The sequence below is a fragment of the Lissotriton helveticus genome, chromosome 10 (genome assembly GCF_964261635.1).
Source record: "Lissotriton helveticus chromosome 10, aLisHel1.1, whole genome shotgun sequence".
Lineage (NCBI taxonomy): Eukaryota > Metazoa > Chordata > Amphibia > Caudata > Salamandridae > Lissotriton > Lissotriton helveticus.
The window spans coordinates 334,369,147-334,387,965 of NC_136071.1; the positions used below are offsets into that span (position 1 = coordinate 334,369,147).

General features: G+C 44.2%; 1 protein-coding gene across 1 annotated transcript in view; it reads right to left on the reverse strand.

The window, feature by feature from the left end:
* The window catches only part of WNT9A (Wnt family member 9A), a 211,674-nt gene that overhangs the window by 27,940 nt on the left and 164,915 nt on the right, over positions 1–18,819 (reverse strand). Inside the window, exon 3 of the mRNA XM_078662479.1 lies at positions 13,220–13,482. Coding sequence (XP_078518605.1) covers positions 13,220–13,482 — 263 coding nt within the window. The remainder of the gene's footprint in view (positions 1–13,219; positions 13,483–18,819) is intronic.

An 18,819-nucleotide genomic window follows, 5' to 3' on the forward strand; every position in this document is an offset into this window, starting at 1 on the left:
GTGTGTCATGGTGTGATAATGTGTTTGTATTTTTGCATTATGGTGTACTTGTAAAGAATCAAAAGTGACATTTTGGTAGGTCAATGGTGACATTGCTCCATAATGTGCAACCTCTCCAAATATTTTAGATCTATTTGTGGGTGAAGGTCTTAAGGGTGTCTAGCAAGAGGGGGGCAACAGAACAGTTACCCTACAAAGCTGGCCTTGGAAGCGTTCTAGCTAGTTTTGCCTTTTGTTTGTTTTATAGTTGATAAGAAGGGAGTCAGGCTATTTGGTGTTTAAAACTCATTTTGCCAGTGGATGGTTGCTTTAACCAGATTATTTGACTCTGGCTTAGAACTCTGTGCTATTCAGCCCTGGGCATACCCACTACTCTTCGCTGCCAAGCATCCCTGCTCTGCTATTCTGTGATGATGGACTTCGTATCCTACCCTTTGTGCCCTTTACCAGAAATCTCTTCACAAACGTGGCAATTACCAGTGACAGCATTTATGTGGGAGCCACAGCCACCAATGAACAAACTGAAAGGAAGAGTGGATCCTTCACAGTGGGGACATATTGGAGTCATTTATTGTAGAGGCAACTAGATTTTTTAAACATTCTGTTGGGAAATAGGTACACTGTTTGGGGAATTCCTATCATCATTCAAAGAGATTGGAATGTGTGAAAGTCACAATGTGTTCCTCAGCCTGCATCACTAGGGCGTTGAGGGCAGTGTATCTCATTCCAACATAGCAGTGCCTCCCTTTGAATTAAACTAATCACTAACTCATGCTGCAACTTGATTTAATCAATAAAAGCACACTTATGAAAGACCGTCTGACAAATTCATAGTCATTCTGTTTAGCCAGTTTGGCTGTTGCTGTGTCTATATAGTTCTTATGGGAAACTGCATGAGAAAATGCATTTTGAGACTCCCCTTTACCTCAACCCCACTTGACAGATCACTACAAAACTTTCCAGGAAGGAGCGGAGGTAGATTTACCCATTCTTTGGAACGTTTTGTGAAGATTCGTCAAATGGTTTCAAGGTTATTAGCAAATCAAAAAATTAATTTCCTATGGAAACCTGGTACTAACTGCAACTACAGACTGCCACAGTGTAACTTATACACAGGCCAACCCCATGATGCGTACAGCTGAAGGCAGAGTGGAGCAGTAGGCAGGACCAGGCAGAAGGCAATATGCGGCTAGGTTTGGCATAGTTGCATATGGTGAAAAATAGTACTTTATATTTTTTTTTAAAACTCTAGAAATTCACTGAAAAAAACAAATGTTAAAGTGACGTTATAGTTAGGTATGGTAATATTATCTTAATTTGCATTTTATTTCAAACTTAGAAATTCACAGAGATAAACAAAGATCACAGTGATGTTAAAGTTAGGTGAAAATGTCAATTTAAATTTAGATTTTAAACAAAAAATGGCTGACAATCAACAGTTATATATTTTTCTCAAATAACTATTACTAGTGCTCTTGCTATGCACTACTTATAATCTTCCATATAACATCAGTCATGCCATATTCCATAACATTATTAATAACATCAATCTGGCATCTGAAATGGCTTAATTGATGGCAACACTGTACATGCCAGAGGCATGAGAAATACATTTACCTGGTGAATTTGTTTTTTAGTTTAAAATGTGACTTTTAAACTGACCTTTTGACCTAACTATAACATTACTTTGACCATTGTTTCTTTCAGTGAAATTATAAATTCCCTCCATATTTCCAAGTTTGTATAATGTAATGGAGCTCATGGATGTCTCACATTTCAATACCCATACTTATATTTCAGGTGAACGCCAGTCGTTGATTGACTATATATATATTTCTAGAAATCTGGTGCCATGGATCACTGATGGAGCCTAATGTTGGTGAGTGCAAGAGAACTCCACACGCTACACAGAGTGCGGAGTGGGACAAACACCACAAACTCCGCGAGCGGAGCGGAATTTCACACCCAGGCCTAGTAATCTGGAGCCAGATTATCAGGGCAATAGGTTAGTTTGGAGAGGGTAAATATGGACAGATTTCTATTCAGTCTATGTACAACACATCTGTCACTCCTGGACAGCCACCTATCACACAATATAAAGTGTATACAGTGGGTTGCGATATTTGAATATTTGGTCCACGTGATCAGAGATCTTTTAATTAAGCCGATCAGTCATCAGTCAGTGGGGTCCCGTTCTGGGAAGAAGAGCTTGTGCACAACTCCATCTGGCTTGTCTGGAGGACCTTACGGATTGTGCTGTTATCTCCAGGTACAGGAAGAAGTATAATTCCTCTTTAAAGAAATGGAAACCAGATCGTCAGTGTGATGCCTGGGCTAATTTAGTCTTTAGCTGTAATATGAAAGATGCTAAACTTTTCTGCCATGTTGCCAATGTCCTGAGAAGGCTGATCGATTGCCAAAGAACACTAGATGTTAATATCAGCCGGGATCAGTGGGTTAGTCATTTCAGTGAGACCTATACCTCTGGTTTTTCTAATAATGTCGACTGTGTGCTTGTCCCTTGTCCTATCCACTGAACACTGAATTTTTGCTGGCAGAAGTCATTGAGGCTATAATTGTTAACCCTAATAATAAAGCATCTGGGCCCAATGGGGTCTATGGATCTTTACAAATTTAATTAAGACCTCTGAACCCACTCATCATAATTAAGGCGCCCGCTTTTCCGTTTAAACTGATTTTTACATATAGAGACAGATCGAAAACTTTTTTTTCTTTGTCTGTATTTATATATAAAAACAGAAAAATACTGACAAACCAAAAGCTCTTGATGCCTCTGTGCTCCTCTGGAAAATCCATGTCTGAGGCACACAGGGGCTGCAGAAAGAAATATGAAACCGCTGCAGACAAACTGCCACTCTGGAGAGGGGTGAACAAGTGCAGTTGGGAGCTCCGTGTCTGCAGGTCAACAGGTTTCAATATTCAGTACTTCATTTTTTAGGCAAACCAAAATTACAATGTAAAACATTTAGGAAACGCAATGGCCCTTTAAAAATATATGTCTTAAACAGCATTTATGCACAAAGTATCTGCTCTCTGCTGTAGTGTCTTAGCGTAGACACGTTCTAGTGTTCTAGTGTGATGTAACATACTCTACACCCACCCACCACAGACGTCATGGTGTCACATGACGCTGCCAATAAAAGAGGCCGAGCGCACGTGCTCGCGACCTTTCCCACGACCCATTCCTGGTGTCTGTGTCCATCATTGCTGCGCCTAACATGCGGGCCCAGGGCCCATCACTTTCATCATTACAATGGCGACGAGGTCGGTAGTGCAACCCATGCGTGCCACTACCCTACACTGAGGAAAAGGGGGAGAGAGCTGCCCGCCTGAAGGGCATCCCCTGCAGCAAGGTGCAGCGAGCCGAGAAGCCGGTGAGCACGTCGGAGCACAGCAGCCACCAAGAGGCTAACAGCAAGCCGACCGAAGCCACCCGCGTCAGCCGCCACCAACATGTGCCACCAGGAATGAGCGGACCGCCCAGAGCCCACCTGAGACGGCCGCGAAGCAGTGACCCCCCGGAGAGGTGTACCGGCCGGGCGGAGGCCGCGACAGAGCATCAGGCCCGTCGGCCGAAGGTGAGCCCAACGGGCGAAGTGACTTTAAATAAACTGTGCCCAATCATAAGCAGGACCAGCGGAGCCTACCCGCGGCCTGCCTGAGTCATCCCCTGCCCCCGCCGCGTGTGTGACTGTAAGCGGCGGGGCCCAGAGACAAGCGACTGCGTGAGGGAGAGTGCGGCCGGACCCGCAATTAACGTAATCAACGAGGGGGAGGGAGCGGAGTAGCTAACCGTCTCCCGACCCCCCTCGCAACGTGGTCCGGGCCAGCGGAGTCCACCCGCGACCTGCCGGCGGCACCCCCAGCGAGGAAAGACTCAGCAGCGCCAGCGGAGCCCACCCGCGACCTGCCGGCGGCACCCCCAGCGAGGATAGACACTGCAGAGCCTGCGGAGCCCAACCACGGCCTGCGAAAAGCAAGGCGGGTCTCCGCCGCACAGCGAGTGCCAGTTGAAGCTGCTGTGGCGGGAGACCGGCGAAAGTGGAGCCTGCTGGGCCAGAGAACCAAGAACAATCAAGTAGGCAGAGCCGGCGGAGCCCAACCGCGGCCTGCCTCGAGCGCCCCCGCCCAGGGAGGAGTGACTGGAGCGACACGCTCCCCCGCCGGAGTGAAGCACCAACACCCCCGCCCGCGTGAGTACTGCCGAGGCTGTCGCGGGCTGGGAGGGGAAGCAAGGAAGAAGTAAGCGTCCGCACGCGGCCAGCGCCGCCAAGATCAAAAGTGCCCCCTCCTTGTGTGCTCCGTGTGAGGAGCAGAGTGCCTGAAAGCGGCCAGGAAGAAGTAGACGTCTGCACGCGGCCAGCGCCGCCAAGTTCAAATGTGCCCCCTCCTTGTGTGCTCCGTGTGAGGGGCAGAGTGCCTGAAAGCGGCCAGCGCCGCCAGAATAAACGTAGAGGTGCCTTTGAACGTCAAAGTGTGCGAGACGGAGCCTGCACACCACAGAACTGCCTCGCCCTCATGCCTGCACCCTCCTGCCCACAAAAGAACTCAATAGCAGGGAAGGGACTCACCAGGAAGGCAGTGTGGGGCCAGGTTCCCAGCGGCTGCTCCAGCACCAGCCCCCGGTGCACAGAGAGAGAGAGACAAACAGTAGAGTACACAACACGAGGAAGACAAGAGCCACCAGGCAGGCACCCACCAAACCGGAGTCTACCGCCATCTGGTGGCCGAAGAAGGAAAGTGCACCTGCATCTATAAGAAACAAACAAGCATCGCACAACACCAGGCAATGCAGCAGCAACAAGGGGTAAAGGACTAAGCAAAGCCCACAAGGAGAATTGAATCTCATGCAGCAAGTAAGTGTGCAAACAAGCACGGAAAGAACCACACGCACCAGCAAGGAGTCGGCAGACGCCACTTCCAGAGTGACGTGGGAAGAGGCACCAACGCCTCACCAAGCATCCAAGCAAGGACAAAACGTCTGGAGAAAACGACTGCCAAGCACTGGAGGAACGATCAAGGAAAAGACTGCCGCGATCAGAAGACGGAGAGAGCAGTGACTCCTAGTGGCCACAGGAGATCACCGCAGCATCAACTACTCCCGCCAACGGTCCGAAGCAGCAAGCACCTGACGCCAGCCAAAGCAGCAAGTACCCAACGGTCCAAAGCAGCAAAGTACTGGACGTCAGCCAAGCAGCAAGAAATCGACGCCAGCCAAAGCTGCAAGTACCAACGACACGCAACAAGTGTCCGAGAGCCTTGAAAAACTACGGGCGCAGATAACGCGCCACGTGGCAAGGCACAGCCCCCACGAGATGGAAGAAGGGCACAGGTAACGCCACAGTGCAGAACAGTTACCGGAGACGACCACTAAGCGTGGCGCCCCCCAGAAGCCGATCCACAGAAAGATCGCGTACCAAGTATGACCCGCGACGGGTCCCCTCAAACAACACCAGAAAGTGCTATTGCACCAAGTCCGACAGGACGACCGAAGAAGCCTGCCAAAACATCAGCAGGAGTGGACCGCCAAGCGGTCCAGGACGTTCAACCTAGTCAAGGTCTGTGAACACCATCCCACGAACGTCACCTACAAGAATCTAGAGAAGAGGGTTCGCGACACCAACTCAGGAAGCTGAGGAAGAGGGAGGAAGTGTTCCTGTCAGGGACAAACCAGGAGTACACATGCAGCGGGCGCGCCCTGCATGTTGGAGCCAGGTCAAGAGAGAAGATGCAAGATTGGACCAAGTGATGTCGCGAAACAGGAAGGGAGAAAAAGGAGAGATCCGAGTGGCACGTCTGCCACTGTGAAAAGAAAGGAAGAAGAGGAGAGATCCGAGTGGCACGTCTGCCACTGTGAAAAGAAAGGAAGAAGAGGAGAGAGCTGTGTGGCACGTCTGCCACTGTGAAACAGAAAGGAAGAAGAGGAGAGAGCTGTGTGGCACGTCTGCCACTGTGAAACGAAAGGAAGAAGAGGAGAGAGCTGCGTGGCACGTCTGCCACTGTGAAACAGAAAGGAAGAAGAAGAGAGATCTGAGTGGCACCTCTGCCACCGTGAAAAGAAAGGAAGAAAAGGAGAGACATGTGGCACCTCCGCCACTGCTAGAGCGGAAGGAAGCATATTCCACGTGGCCGTTGCCACAGTTAAAGAGCGGAAAGAAGTATATCCACGTGGCCATTGCCGCAGTTAAGAATGGAAGGAAGTATATCCACGTGGCCGTTGCCACAGATAAGAATGGAAGGAAGTAAATCCATGTGGCCGTTGCCACAGTTAAGAGTGAAGAAGAAGTCAGTGCAAAGTAGGTCCCCACAGTGAGTCCAAGGCCGAAACTGGTACGTAACCATCATTCCACGGCGAACTACAAGAACTCCAACCGCACCCGTTACCACGGAAGTCAACAACAGAAAGACTGTGAGGACAAAGGGGCTACCCAGTCGTCTACAGACTGTTTCCATCGAGCACCACCAACCGGTGCCAAAGCGGACTAAGGTTCCCCGAAACAGATTGAACTCCATCTGCCAATTCCAAGCAGCGGCGGACAGAAGAGCATGGCGGAACTGAAGACTTCACTGCATCCTGAGACATGTTACTTTCCCCAAATGTGAATTCTGAAGTTGGGTCTTTTCAATGATTAAAAAGGGGAGTGATGTAGTGTCTTAGCGTAGACACGTTCTAGTGTTCTAGTGTGATGTAACATACTCTACACCCACCCACCACAGACGTCATGGTGTCACATGACGCTGCCAATAAAAGAGGCCGAGCGCACGTGCTCGCGACCTTTCCCACGACCCATTCCTGGTGTCTGTGTCCATCATTGCTGCGCCTAACATGCGGGCCCAGGGCCCATCACTTTCATCATTACATCTGCCATGAAGTGATTGTGCAGACCATTCAAATCATATAAACCCTGTTGAAAAGGGCTAGTTCAGCCTCATTAAAGGCATGTGACTCTTTCCCACAATGGATAGCTGGAGTCCTGTGACTTTTTAATATCGGTAGCTCTTGCTGCACCAGTGTTCACATCCATTTCCCTGCGTATCTTGAACGTGACCCTTATTCATTTGGTGAAAAGGACCCTCATTGCGGTGCTCACGCAAAAACGTGTCTACAGACAGCAGAAGCCCTTTCACAAAGACAAGCTTCAAAATCAAACAAACAGGTAGCCCCAAAAGGTTTGTTCATGTTTGGGTCGTCACCAAGTAGTCTGCGTTCCATTGTTTGGAGAGAGGACCTCCCAAAGTCTGGGCCCTGGAAAAGACTCTCTGAATGTTTATGTCTTCAAGCAGATACTCTGTGATGGCAAATAGAATGCAAGTAAAGGAGAGAGTAATGCTTAGACTTTTGCTAGACAGCTGCGCGAACGAGACCTAATCAATAACACTAATTCACGCATCTTTTCTTAGAGGACAGGCAAGGCATTTGTTCCCAAACTGTAAAGCGCACTTAGCATGGGTGCCAATTTGAAAAACAGTTACAACAATCTATAACCACCAAGTGCAAGTGTGCATGTCTATTCAAATAAATGTGGAAAAATACTAGCTGCAATGTCTTCTTTTGCTTGCGACAAAAATAAATGTGGGTAAATACTGATATAATGACCAAAACATAAATATAGATAAACACAGATGGAAATGTTAAAAAAATAAATACCATAAAACCGGGAGCCCTAATCATAATATACGTTAACCTGGCCTGCCTCAGCCTTAGAAAACAGCTGTTATCATCACAGTATTTAAAAAGGGGAATCGGGACGACCCAGGGTGCTGATATCTCTTTGAGACTCCACATGTATGTTTGTAGGGAGGATTGTCTTTGATAGACTGATCACTTGGGCCAAGGATAAGAGGGTTCTCTCGAAATTGCAGTATGGATTTTGAATGGGTTTGAGAACCTTGGAACAATGTCTTCATCGCCGTTTAGTGGTTGGTATGTAAACAATTGCAAAGCAGGGGTCTATTTTTCTTGCATTTATGGACCCCGCTTGCGCTTTTGACCCTGTGGTGAAGTTCCTTTATGGTCTAAGTGGGCGGCCTTGGAAGCAGATATGGGGCTACTATGTTTTTTGCTGGGCTCTCCATTATGATTTTTCAGTTGTTGTTAGAAATGGGGAGAAAGGGATGCCCCCGTGAGTTCTGTTTGGGATGGGGGGTACGCTCAGGATGTGTGATTACCCCTATCTTGTTTCTATTCTACTTTCTGGGCGGGAGGAGGCTTTGATGGCTGAGTCAGTGGATGCACCTGTTCTAAAAAAGATTCCTATTGCAACTGTAACCCGTGCAGACATTGTGATCCTGCTCTCAAGAAGGCCTCAAGGACTCCAAACTCTAGTAGCAAGTCAAATTGAATTCATGACAAGTTTGAAGTTAGAGGTTTATGTTGGTAAAATGTATGTAATTACGTGCGCACCAAGGGGTGTTAAAATGAGGCAACTAAATATTGGCGAGAACCCCATTTCAAGAGTTTATGAATTTTTCTTACTGGGGGTCACCTTTGACTGGTTAAGAACCTGGTCCCATTGTGGTATCATTGCTAGTAAACGTTTTGTGTGTAGTGTAGGGTTTCTGGCCAATTTAGCCTCTAATATTGCTAAGAAGCTGATTGCTCTCTTTTTAGAGGTTTACAGGAGGAGTGTATCCCGGTTTTATCGTATGTGCCCGGATTATGGGGAATTAAAAAAAAATCTGAGGCTCGAGCTGAGAATAGATTCTGTAGAAGACTACTTGGCCTCCCACCTAGCTGCCCCCCCTACGTATTCCATGAGGAATTGGGGCTTGAGTTTGTTAAAGATCTCATAAATCTCACCAACTTTCTGTTGTGGTGTTCAGTCTGGAGTAATCCTCTGGCTGTACTTCATAGAGAAACCATTGAAGACTGCTTACCCCGTGCCAGAGAACACCTTATTCCTTGGCTAGATATGATAGAAAGAGTTCCATTTCCTTGGGCAGACCCTCTATCTTTTTCAAACCTGTTTGCCCAGAGGCAAAAGTCTATGGGTACAAATTATCTTTTATGAGTTGAGTCAATTTAGCTGGTGAAACCTCAGAATAAGGATTATATTCTGATTCAAACTACTCCAGGATATCTTGACTTGAGCCATATCTTGACTTCATTCAACACTCTTGGGACAGGTCACTTCTTATTTGATTTCTCTTAGAGATTATGAGATGGCAGTTATGCTTCCCCTTGGCCAGTTTAATCAAGCGCCCATCTGTCTTTGACTGTGTGATGTAAGATCCCCTCAAAGCCAGTTTCACCTTATATTCTTTAGTAGGCGTTATTTTTGTTTTCCTAAGCATTTTTAAACCCTGTCTTAAGAGGATCGGTATTTTCAAGTGCAAACTGGCCCTGCTATATCTGCAAATCTGAACACTCCTGTGATCTGTGCTAATGTCTGTTTGTTTCTCAAAATGCTTTATGTATTAGAAATGAAATGTTTTTTAAAATGTTAGAGTGATGTATTTATTGTTTTTACATATTTGTGGATTGATTGTATGTTAGGTTGATGTAATTAGTAATTTGTAGTTTGTATGCACTCGGGTACAAGTATGATCTTGACGTTTTAATGTGGTTATTATTTTAATGTGCAGTTGCCATATTGTTTGCTTTTATGATCAGGGTTTATTGTACCAATGAAGCTTATTAACTGAACTGATTATATATAGTATATAATTACTCCGGTTCGTCAAAAAACGAAAACATCAACTCATAAGAGCAATATATCTGCCTTCATTCTCCCCAGGTGGACTTTAACTCATGCCTGCGTAATCAGAAATGCAAACTTGACTTGGCTCTATCGTAAATTGACTTAAGGACAACTTTTAGTGTGCTGTGATAGTCATAAAAGCATGTTTTGCAACGCCAACCTCAAGCCAGCAGCCCAAACTCATCCGAGCAATAGCCGGGCTATTCAGCTATACAGCTCATAAGTACAGTGGCATAAGAGCAACACGTTTCTCATTGAAAGGGGTTAGCACTTGCAATGATCAACAGGGCCACAGTGGTTTGATGTAATTTCTCTTGTGCCAAATTGTCTAGCCAAACTTGCACATAAGTTCCCACACTATAATACAAGATGACCACACTTCGCAAACAAGAAACCTTGTGTTCATTTCCGATTCATTCAGCATGTTTTTGTGGACAATTCTGTGCGGCAGGGTAGCAACCCTATATATGAACATCTGCCCAGACCAGCGGTCTGGTGGAAAGCTGCTGACAAATCAAATACTCCAAGGCAGTTTTCTTCTCATGATTTATTTGACATCTGTTATACTGCCCAAGCATTTTTTCTTACATTAATGGGGCATGGCGACAGAACAGTGCTTTTCCTTAAAATGGAGGCACACGCCGAGAACGTATGCCAGCAACCCTAAGAACGCCTTGCGCTCTAGGGATCTTTTACCAGATTTGGCAATAAACTAAATACAGTAATTTCCATAATAAATATATCTGAAGAGAGGAAAAATGAGTAAATCCGTGTATTGGTGCATTAAAGCACGTTACCACACACAGTCTTGGTAGATCTGTGAGCTTGGCCTAAAACCCGTGCACAGGTAGTTGATAAGAATAATGTATGGAATGCCACCTTCCTAATTTTGCTTTTCAGAGCAGAAGCATATAGATGATTGTTTGAACAGTTGAATACCCGTCCCTTCTGCAGCCAGGAGATTACTAGGGGTGGCCATTATATAGATTGTTCTGTACTCACAGAAGGGAAAAACACCTTACCTGATTTACAAGAGTCTGGTATGTTGTAGGTATGGAATATTGAGCAGGCAACATCGAGATGCCCTAATATCATAGGCAAAATCTCAAGGACCAAAATATCGATAGTAAACCTAACTCCGCATGTATGTACCTTAGCGATGTATATATATATATATATACACATCGCTTTCCACCTAAACTTGAGAACTACCCAGAGTTCTCTACTTCTTTTTTGCATAATTTAATCGTCACTCTATGCCGTCCCCAAGAATTGCACAAGCAATTAAGGCCGCACTCTGCTTCAGGGAAGGTCACAACCTTTATTTAGATAAAACGGACAGCTTCACATCCCGTTCTGACATTCTCCTGGCCTGACGCGTTTCGAAGATTTCATTCTTCTTCCTCAAAGGCCATAGCGAATAATCGGCAAAAAGTGTGCATTCCCACAGTCTCCTGCGTGCTGCTTAAACGTCTATTATTGGCCTTCGGTGTGCTTCAATTACAATTGCTTTCCCAGTGCACGCTGGTCTCTGGATGAGACTCTCTGCCCGTTTAGCTTAAATCACCTGCTGCACCACGAATCAAGGAGAAGGTGCCGCCTGTGGCCCCTTGTTGTTTTGCGGGGTTGGGGGGGCGTCGCCTTCACGGCCAGTGGAAGGACGTTCTACGTCGCTTGAATCAACGAAGGAGGAAATAAAATAAAACATGAAAACGGCGGCGAGGGGGGATCGGAAAGCCATTTCTTCCTAGGTAACCGCATCCCCTTCTGCGGTGCCCCTAACATTTGTAAGACATGCTTGACCAGACATACCTCAGTAAGGGTCACTCCTTCAGGGGATTAAGAATCTTAGCAACGCTCCCGCAGCCTGGTCGGAAAGTCATGTTTAATGATACTTTGTTGAGAAACATGTACGAATTTAATTAAAACATCACTTACTCTATCCGAGTGGAACTAATTGAGCACATTAATATTCCGACTTTTCATTAATAGGTTACAAGAGGGCTGCAGGCGAGGCAGAGGAGAGAAGGAATACGCAGCTAGCATTCAATCATAACTTCAAGGAACCTGCGCCCTTGTGCCAGCTTCGGTGCTTGATTTTTTTCCGTCAGTTGAATGGAAGAGAGCCTAGTATGGGAAGTTGTTCTTTTTTTTTTTTTCTTTTTTTTTAATAACGCGGTCTATTCAGTGCCCGCGCTTTTCAATCAGAGGAGTCTGGAGAGGCCTTTGCTTCAATTGCCTCATCCTCACACCAGACAAGCTCGCCCTTTCATTAGCCTCCGAGGTCACTGCAGAAGTACTTAGCGAGAAATAACTGGCAGCGACTGGCTGGGCGATGATTTCACGGCCCACGAGGAGTCCGTTCAAACCATCAGCGTGGCGGCTACCGCGCAGCTACTGGGAGACTGCGTCCGCCTGGGGCGCGGTTAATTAATGCCCTTCTAAATCTACAGGGCGAAGCTTAATTTCGCTCCAACCTATAAAAAAACGTAACAGGGACCCATCCAGGACAGCATATTGTTATCAGTAGTGTTATTTTTTTAATTTCCTCTCCAGCAGAACACAACACAGTCATGGAAAAAAAGTTGTTGTGGAAAAGCGACAGCGCTGGGAGAGACCACCGAACTTGACTTCGCGGGGGTAAACTTGCTGACACGAATAGGAGCACTTTGCCAAGCATTTTTAAATGCATAAAGAAAAGCACTGAAGTCCCAATTTTGCCTAACCAGCTACACAATCTCCTGGTGAACCTTTCAACGCCGCCAGTCATTCTAGTGTATGATTTACAGCTTTCTACTACCTAAATGTTTTTGATGAGCGTGTGGCATGATCCCACAGCATGCGACCAACTGTTCAGGCAAAAAAATGAGCACTTTGTAGGGAGAGGAAATATTTTGTTATTTTTATGGTGACGGGTTGGCTGTTTTTATGTGCCCCATACAAGCAGGACCACTCACATTATGAGGTAATGGAGGACAGAATTTAATCAAACCAAAATGTTGACTACATTATGTGGCAAGAAAGGCCAAACAATGCTGCATAGTGTGGAAGATTCTGTGGCAGCATTATTTCACTATTTTGTCATTTTAACACATATTAATACTACTAAGATAAAAGTTATACCTTAGTACTACTTTGACACAACAGTAGCTGAAAAAGAAAGTTATTCTTTGCAAAGACTCTACGACTGTGTGGCACCGCATGCAGCATTTTTGTGTTTGTAACAATTCATTAGTTTATGCTAGGAATATTTTTTTAATTGAAATCTGGAAATTTTGCATCATTCACTGCATTATGAGGCAATTGAGGCAAATCAATAATTATGCATAAAATGCAGCAGCCACATAGTCACACAGTCCCAGTAGCCTCCGTATAACTGAAATGAGTAGACAGATATGACATTGTGAAGATCACACAATTCAATCAACTGAGGATGTTAGGATTAGAATCCACGTGCCATAACTTCCTAGTCCATTTCCTTTGCCACAAGGTCTCACCTTAATTCCCACATTGGTGTTGTGCAGGTCAACTCGCGCCCGGAGATCTTTGCTGGACTTCTTGCTGAGAAAATCTTTAACAAACTTGTTGCTGTATTTCAGGTTGTCCCCGCATCCACCCCATTGCCAAGCCTCTCGGTTTTCCAGGTCAGGAGCCTCGTCACAGGTGCAGCGCTCCATTCGCCCCGCACTGCAGGCTTTGGCAACGGCGTGGGTTAGCCCGGCTGAGGAGATAGCGTAAAGGAAGGCAGTTTCTTTAAAACCTACAAGGCGACAAAAATAATAGACATAGGTATTCAAACACATGTAAAATGTTGGTGCTTGCATGGGTGACGTTCTGGCACATAAAATTGACACAATAGCTCAGTAGGTTCAAACTTTTGATCAGTGCCCATCTATTGAGGAGGTTACGGACATACTCTAAAAGAGGAAGACAACTAGGAAGGTAAAGGTGGAAGAGAACAAGTCACTTTATTGTACCTATAGCATATACATATTACCACTTTACCCTCACAGGTTTTTCCCTTCTGACTTGCTGCTGCCCAATGTAGATGGATATGGATATCTAAGAAAAATTGCTATTTCGGGAGTTGTAAACAAAGGTGAATACTTTCCGAAGATACATTTGAAAAAATATCCTGCACATGCAGGTAATATCAACCTCTGACTTGAGACTGAACGAGTGGGAGCCTGCATTTAATACTCCATATGCTGACAATCAGGTTCTTGTTGGGAAATCACATATGAGCTGACTTATCAAGAAACACAGGCAGGATCGCCGCTGAAGGGTGTGGAATATGTGAGTATACTCAGAACCTTTAAGTATTGCAAACGTAGCTCATTAAAGGGTCCATTCGGAATCCGACACGAAATCGCCTGTTACACTCCCTTCGGAATTACCAATACTAGGTGCATTGGTAACTCCCATCGGGTTAAAAGTGACTTTACCTCGAGTGGAACAATGAGGTTCCCCAGAGGAATGAGTTATTTCCTGGGGATTTGGGAATGCCACACGCATTTCCCCTGATTATTCTTCATTTCACTCAGATCGTTCCACTCAGATATTTTATTGTTTTGGAAAAATGTGTCAGCTCAATGGTGTTCCAGTGGATCTGGTAATTATGATGGGGTTGGTAACTCCTGATACCTGACACTTGAGGTGGATTGAGATTTGTAACTTAAAGTACATGTTCGTTTCCCAACCGTGAGAAGTCCAGACGTAAAACTCACTACACATCCACTTTCTTTAAACAAAGAAAGGTTGTTCCCACGAGTTCTTATTAATTAGCAGCGTTCTGTAGCATGGACTAGTCCCATAGTGTGACTGGGTATTTTTTGCATGGCCAAAGATTACAAGAGCGAAATTACATATTTACGGCAAATATTCCAAGATCAAATTTCAAGATAAATTCAGGCTATGGTTCGCCTGTGTGGCAACTATGCTGAAGCCATCATTACGAGGAGCACGGTGTTGGATGAGTGATCAATCAGCGCTGAGTAAAAAAGCGACACCCCGGGAATCAGTATTCTTCAGGTTCAATAAATAACTGTTATCATGAGTTTTCACCCATTCAAATAGGAAATAAAATGCAGATTTTGGTGCTTTCTATGTGGCATCGTTTACAAGCTATTTGCCCCTCACACATTTTGGCAGGCCTGACCTTCCAAAAATCACCTTTGGAAAATTGCAGTGGATACAGCAAATACCACTAAACCCATGATTCGGAAGGCTCTGCAAGTGTGTGTGAGCAGAGATGGAGAAAAACGCACACAGATAATGAGGGCCTGAGTATAGATACCTTATTAAAAAAGTGTGTTCTACCAGAATATCAACTTTTTAATATTGAACTACTGCACCATCAAGTGCCAAATATCGCCTATCGCTATACTGTCAAGATAAATATAGATAGATAAGTAAAGATTTACTATTTTTAATTCAACATGTATATATATATCTTCTTCACTAAATGCATATTTTCAAGGTATGTAGATACGAAGCGAAGAAGAGTAAATCTACACTTACTCATACAAAATTACCTTGATGATATAGTGGAAGTTGATATTCTGCACTTAATACTGTTGCTGGTTGATATTTGGTCACTTAATATCGTGAGTTACAACCATAAGAAAATGCACATCATAACCAATACCGAACCAAGGGAAGCAATAAAGAATAGTATTGCATGCATTTGCAAAAAACATTTTCAACCCTGTAGGCTTAATAACAAAGGTTTATTGTTATCCAAATCAATGGTCCTCATTTTATTGAGCTCAAAAAAATGAATGAGTTAATGCACACACAGGACTCACAGGACTATTAAACAATGACCATGAGGTAAAACAATGACTCTTTGAGTGGATGCATTAGTCAATTGAGCCATTAGACCCAGCTGTGTAAATTGGATGGCATGCTAAACACAATATGGGAACAGTGAAAAATAATGTGAGTATATATTATCCTTGATAACAGAGCGCAAGCTTTCAAATTCAAAAACAATTATTACTGGCACAGGCACTTATGATGAGAGAAGATGTGGAAGCAACATGTATTTTGTTTCTTTTTTAAATGTATCTTAAGAGGATAATGTCCTGATGGCTGCAGGGATATAATTGCAAGCCCTGGGGGCACGCACAGAAACCAACTGTTTTAGTCTTTGACTGTTTGTTTACTGGAATTTAAAGAAATGGGAGCCAAAAATGGCTAGTGTATGGGCACGATCACGTGCGCAATTATAGTAAAATGCTTCTGTTTAATACATGTAGCTCATATATACTTTTTGCCTTAATTGGGAGTCAACTCAATGTGATCATAACTGTTGAGATATTGTCAAACTTTCTAGCTTCAATGGTCATTCTAGCCATTATTTATTACTCGACTCTGAGGGACGCTAGGCATAGTTTAGAAATTCCTGCAAGCTGTGAATTATCATAGTACAGCCCTGACTTTACAAGTGTGTGAAACACAAGCTTAAAATCAATCAATGAGATGAGGAATTTGATACCTTGCAGACGCCTATGCTCTAGCCATGGCTGGTTAGCCAAAGAGTTGATATGAGCCTGCAGGCTAAAATTCTTCTCCGAGACAAACTCTAGTGATTAGGAACATTCCACAGTGGTGGGCTAACACTGCAGCATGATGTATGAGTTGAACCAGGTTTTACTGAGACTTTTCAATTTGGGAAGAAATCAGACAGAACTCTGGTTTAAGTGTTTTGAGTTTGAGTGGGTGTGCGGTCATCTAGGACTGGATATACGTTAGAGCTTGGGAAACATTTTTAATATCTTTGGGGTTGAAAATTTTCATATAGGGAATAGGGACAAGTATCATCAGTATGAAGTAACAAAGATGGGTTTGAATTATGAACAGGAAGATCTGGCGCTCTAGCGTGTACGAATAAGAGTTAGACTCGTGGTTCCAGAGTGCACGATGCCAACATGTCAGGGGCAACAAACCCAGACAGAAAACAACCCCTGTAAAGGTGTAGGTCAAGCCTCACACCATACAAATAAGTCCAAGCCCTGTGCACACGTATCAAAGTGTTAGGTTCTAGTGTTAGAACCAAATAAATGTAACAATATTCAAGAAAAAAGTAACAAAGGTCGATATCTAGAGTTGCATAATGAGTAGATTTATAATTCAATCTTGATCAGTACACATGAAACAAACCAGCCGATACGTGTTTCGTCACACCGTGTAGAAGCTTTGACTATTCAGGGCTGTGCGTTTCTAGAGTGGATCGGTAAATCGCAACACCGGTGTTAATTCCAACCCGGCTGAGGCAAGGTAAAGAATGAGGCGTGTAAAACGCGTGTGAAAAACGATTCCCTGGTGGACTGTACGTCACGGCATGGGAAGACAAAGGACGGGTGCGTCTGAAGTCGGAGGCATCTAATAGTGTTCTGTGCTGCACAAGTCCACTCTAGAAAGGCAAAGCCCTGAAGAGTCACATCTTCTACACGGTGTGACGAAACACGTGTCGGCTGGTTTGTTTCATGTGTACTGATCAAGATTGAATTATAAATCTACTCTTTATGCAACTCTGGATATCAACCTTTGTTACTTTTTTCTTGAATATTGTTACATTTATTTGGTTCTAACACTAGAACCTAATACTTTGATACATGTGCACAAGTATCATCAGTAGTATGTGATATCCCAGTGTTTGAGGGAGGTGGCAAGTAGCCGCTATATAAAAAGTGAATAGAGTCGGAGGGACAATGGGACCGAGTGAAATGCCTTATCGGAGCAATGCAGAGTATTTTTATTGTGTTGGCACAGATTCATAGGGTGTGATGAAAACCACCTGAGGACAGACCAGCTCTGCCAGAGTCTGAACCTGAAGATTTTTAGTATTGAGAAGTGATCTACTGTGTCAAACACTGCTAACAGGTCCATTAGGAGAAGGAGGCAGGGTCCATATGTATAACATGAAGTGCGTATAAACAAAAAAAGAGAGGTTAAATAGGTCTCAAAAAGCCACAGAGACGGAGCGATGCAACTGGGGAATCACACACTCACTTTGGGTGGATAAGAAAGCCCTCACACACGACCTAGTCAGTGTCATGCTTCATCATCGGGCCCCACCAAAAGAGGCCGAGTGCCTCTTTGGTGTGCTACGACGCCAGAAGACTGCGGAGCTGGTTGTGTGAAAAGGGCGTGCAGTGCAGTGAGGTATAAAAGTAAAAGTGCCTAAAGAGTATCTGCAAAAAATATTTTAATGATAGATCCCTAGGACACGGTTAAAAGGGGTTATGTGTCTGAATTTTTTGCCAAAGGTAATGGATTGGTTAATTCAGAATTAAAGTTAGATTGGTTAATTCAGAATTAAAGTTAACATGAAGTGCGTCATCAACTATTTTTAGAGATGTTCTTTCTCTGCTGCAGTCTGATCTGACGCCAGAATGCAGCTTGGTAAGGTGGTCATTTGCATCTAGGTGAAGTTTGAAGTTGACCCCCATGCAGCATTGTAATCATTATCCAAAGGTCGGTAAATTGGAAACCCAAAAAGAATTGTTAAGATCATCAGGAGCTACGCCTGGAATTTTAATAGGTGTAATATATGTGCAAATTTTGGAGTGTCCACTACTGAGCCTAGTGACAAGGAGGTGGTAATCCATAAGGGTACAACAGAAGAGATTTTCTCCTTGTATCAGTTCCAGGAACTAGATGATGTTTTGGTTTTGGTAATGGTGTTAAGTAATTCTATTTGGCCATCTGCCTCAAAGCTGGTCAAATACTTGTAGGATTCTGGATGGCCTCACAGCATCAAGGCGAGTATAAACTTGTAACATTATTTTCAAAGAAAGTGGAGAATGCCTCACATTATTCTATGGAGCAGTGAGTATTTCCTTCTAACCAAGGTTGTGTGCAATTCTTCACTAACGCAAATGGCTTTTTTGGTGTTAAATTATTCCTTGGCCTATCTCCCTTTCGATTAAGAGAGACTTAGCTTAAAAAAATAGTGTTTTGTATGTCTTTCTTGCATTTCTTTTATTTGCTTTGCAGGAATTAGAGTGGAAGATTTTGTGCACCATAAGTGACTTTCGTTCTTTATTCAGGTCTTTACATTTGTTTATTCTTTACAGTTTTTTGGGATTGC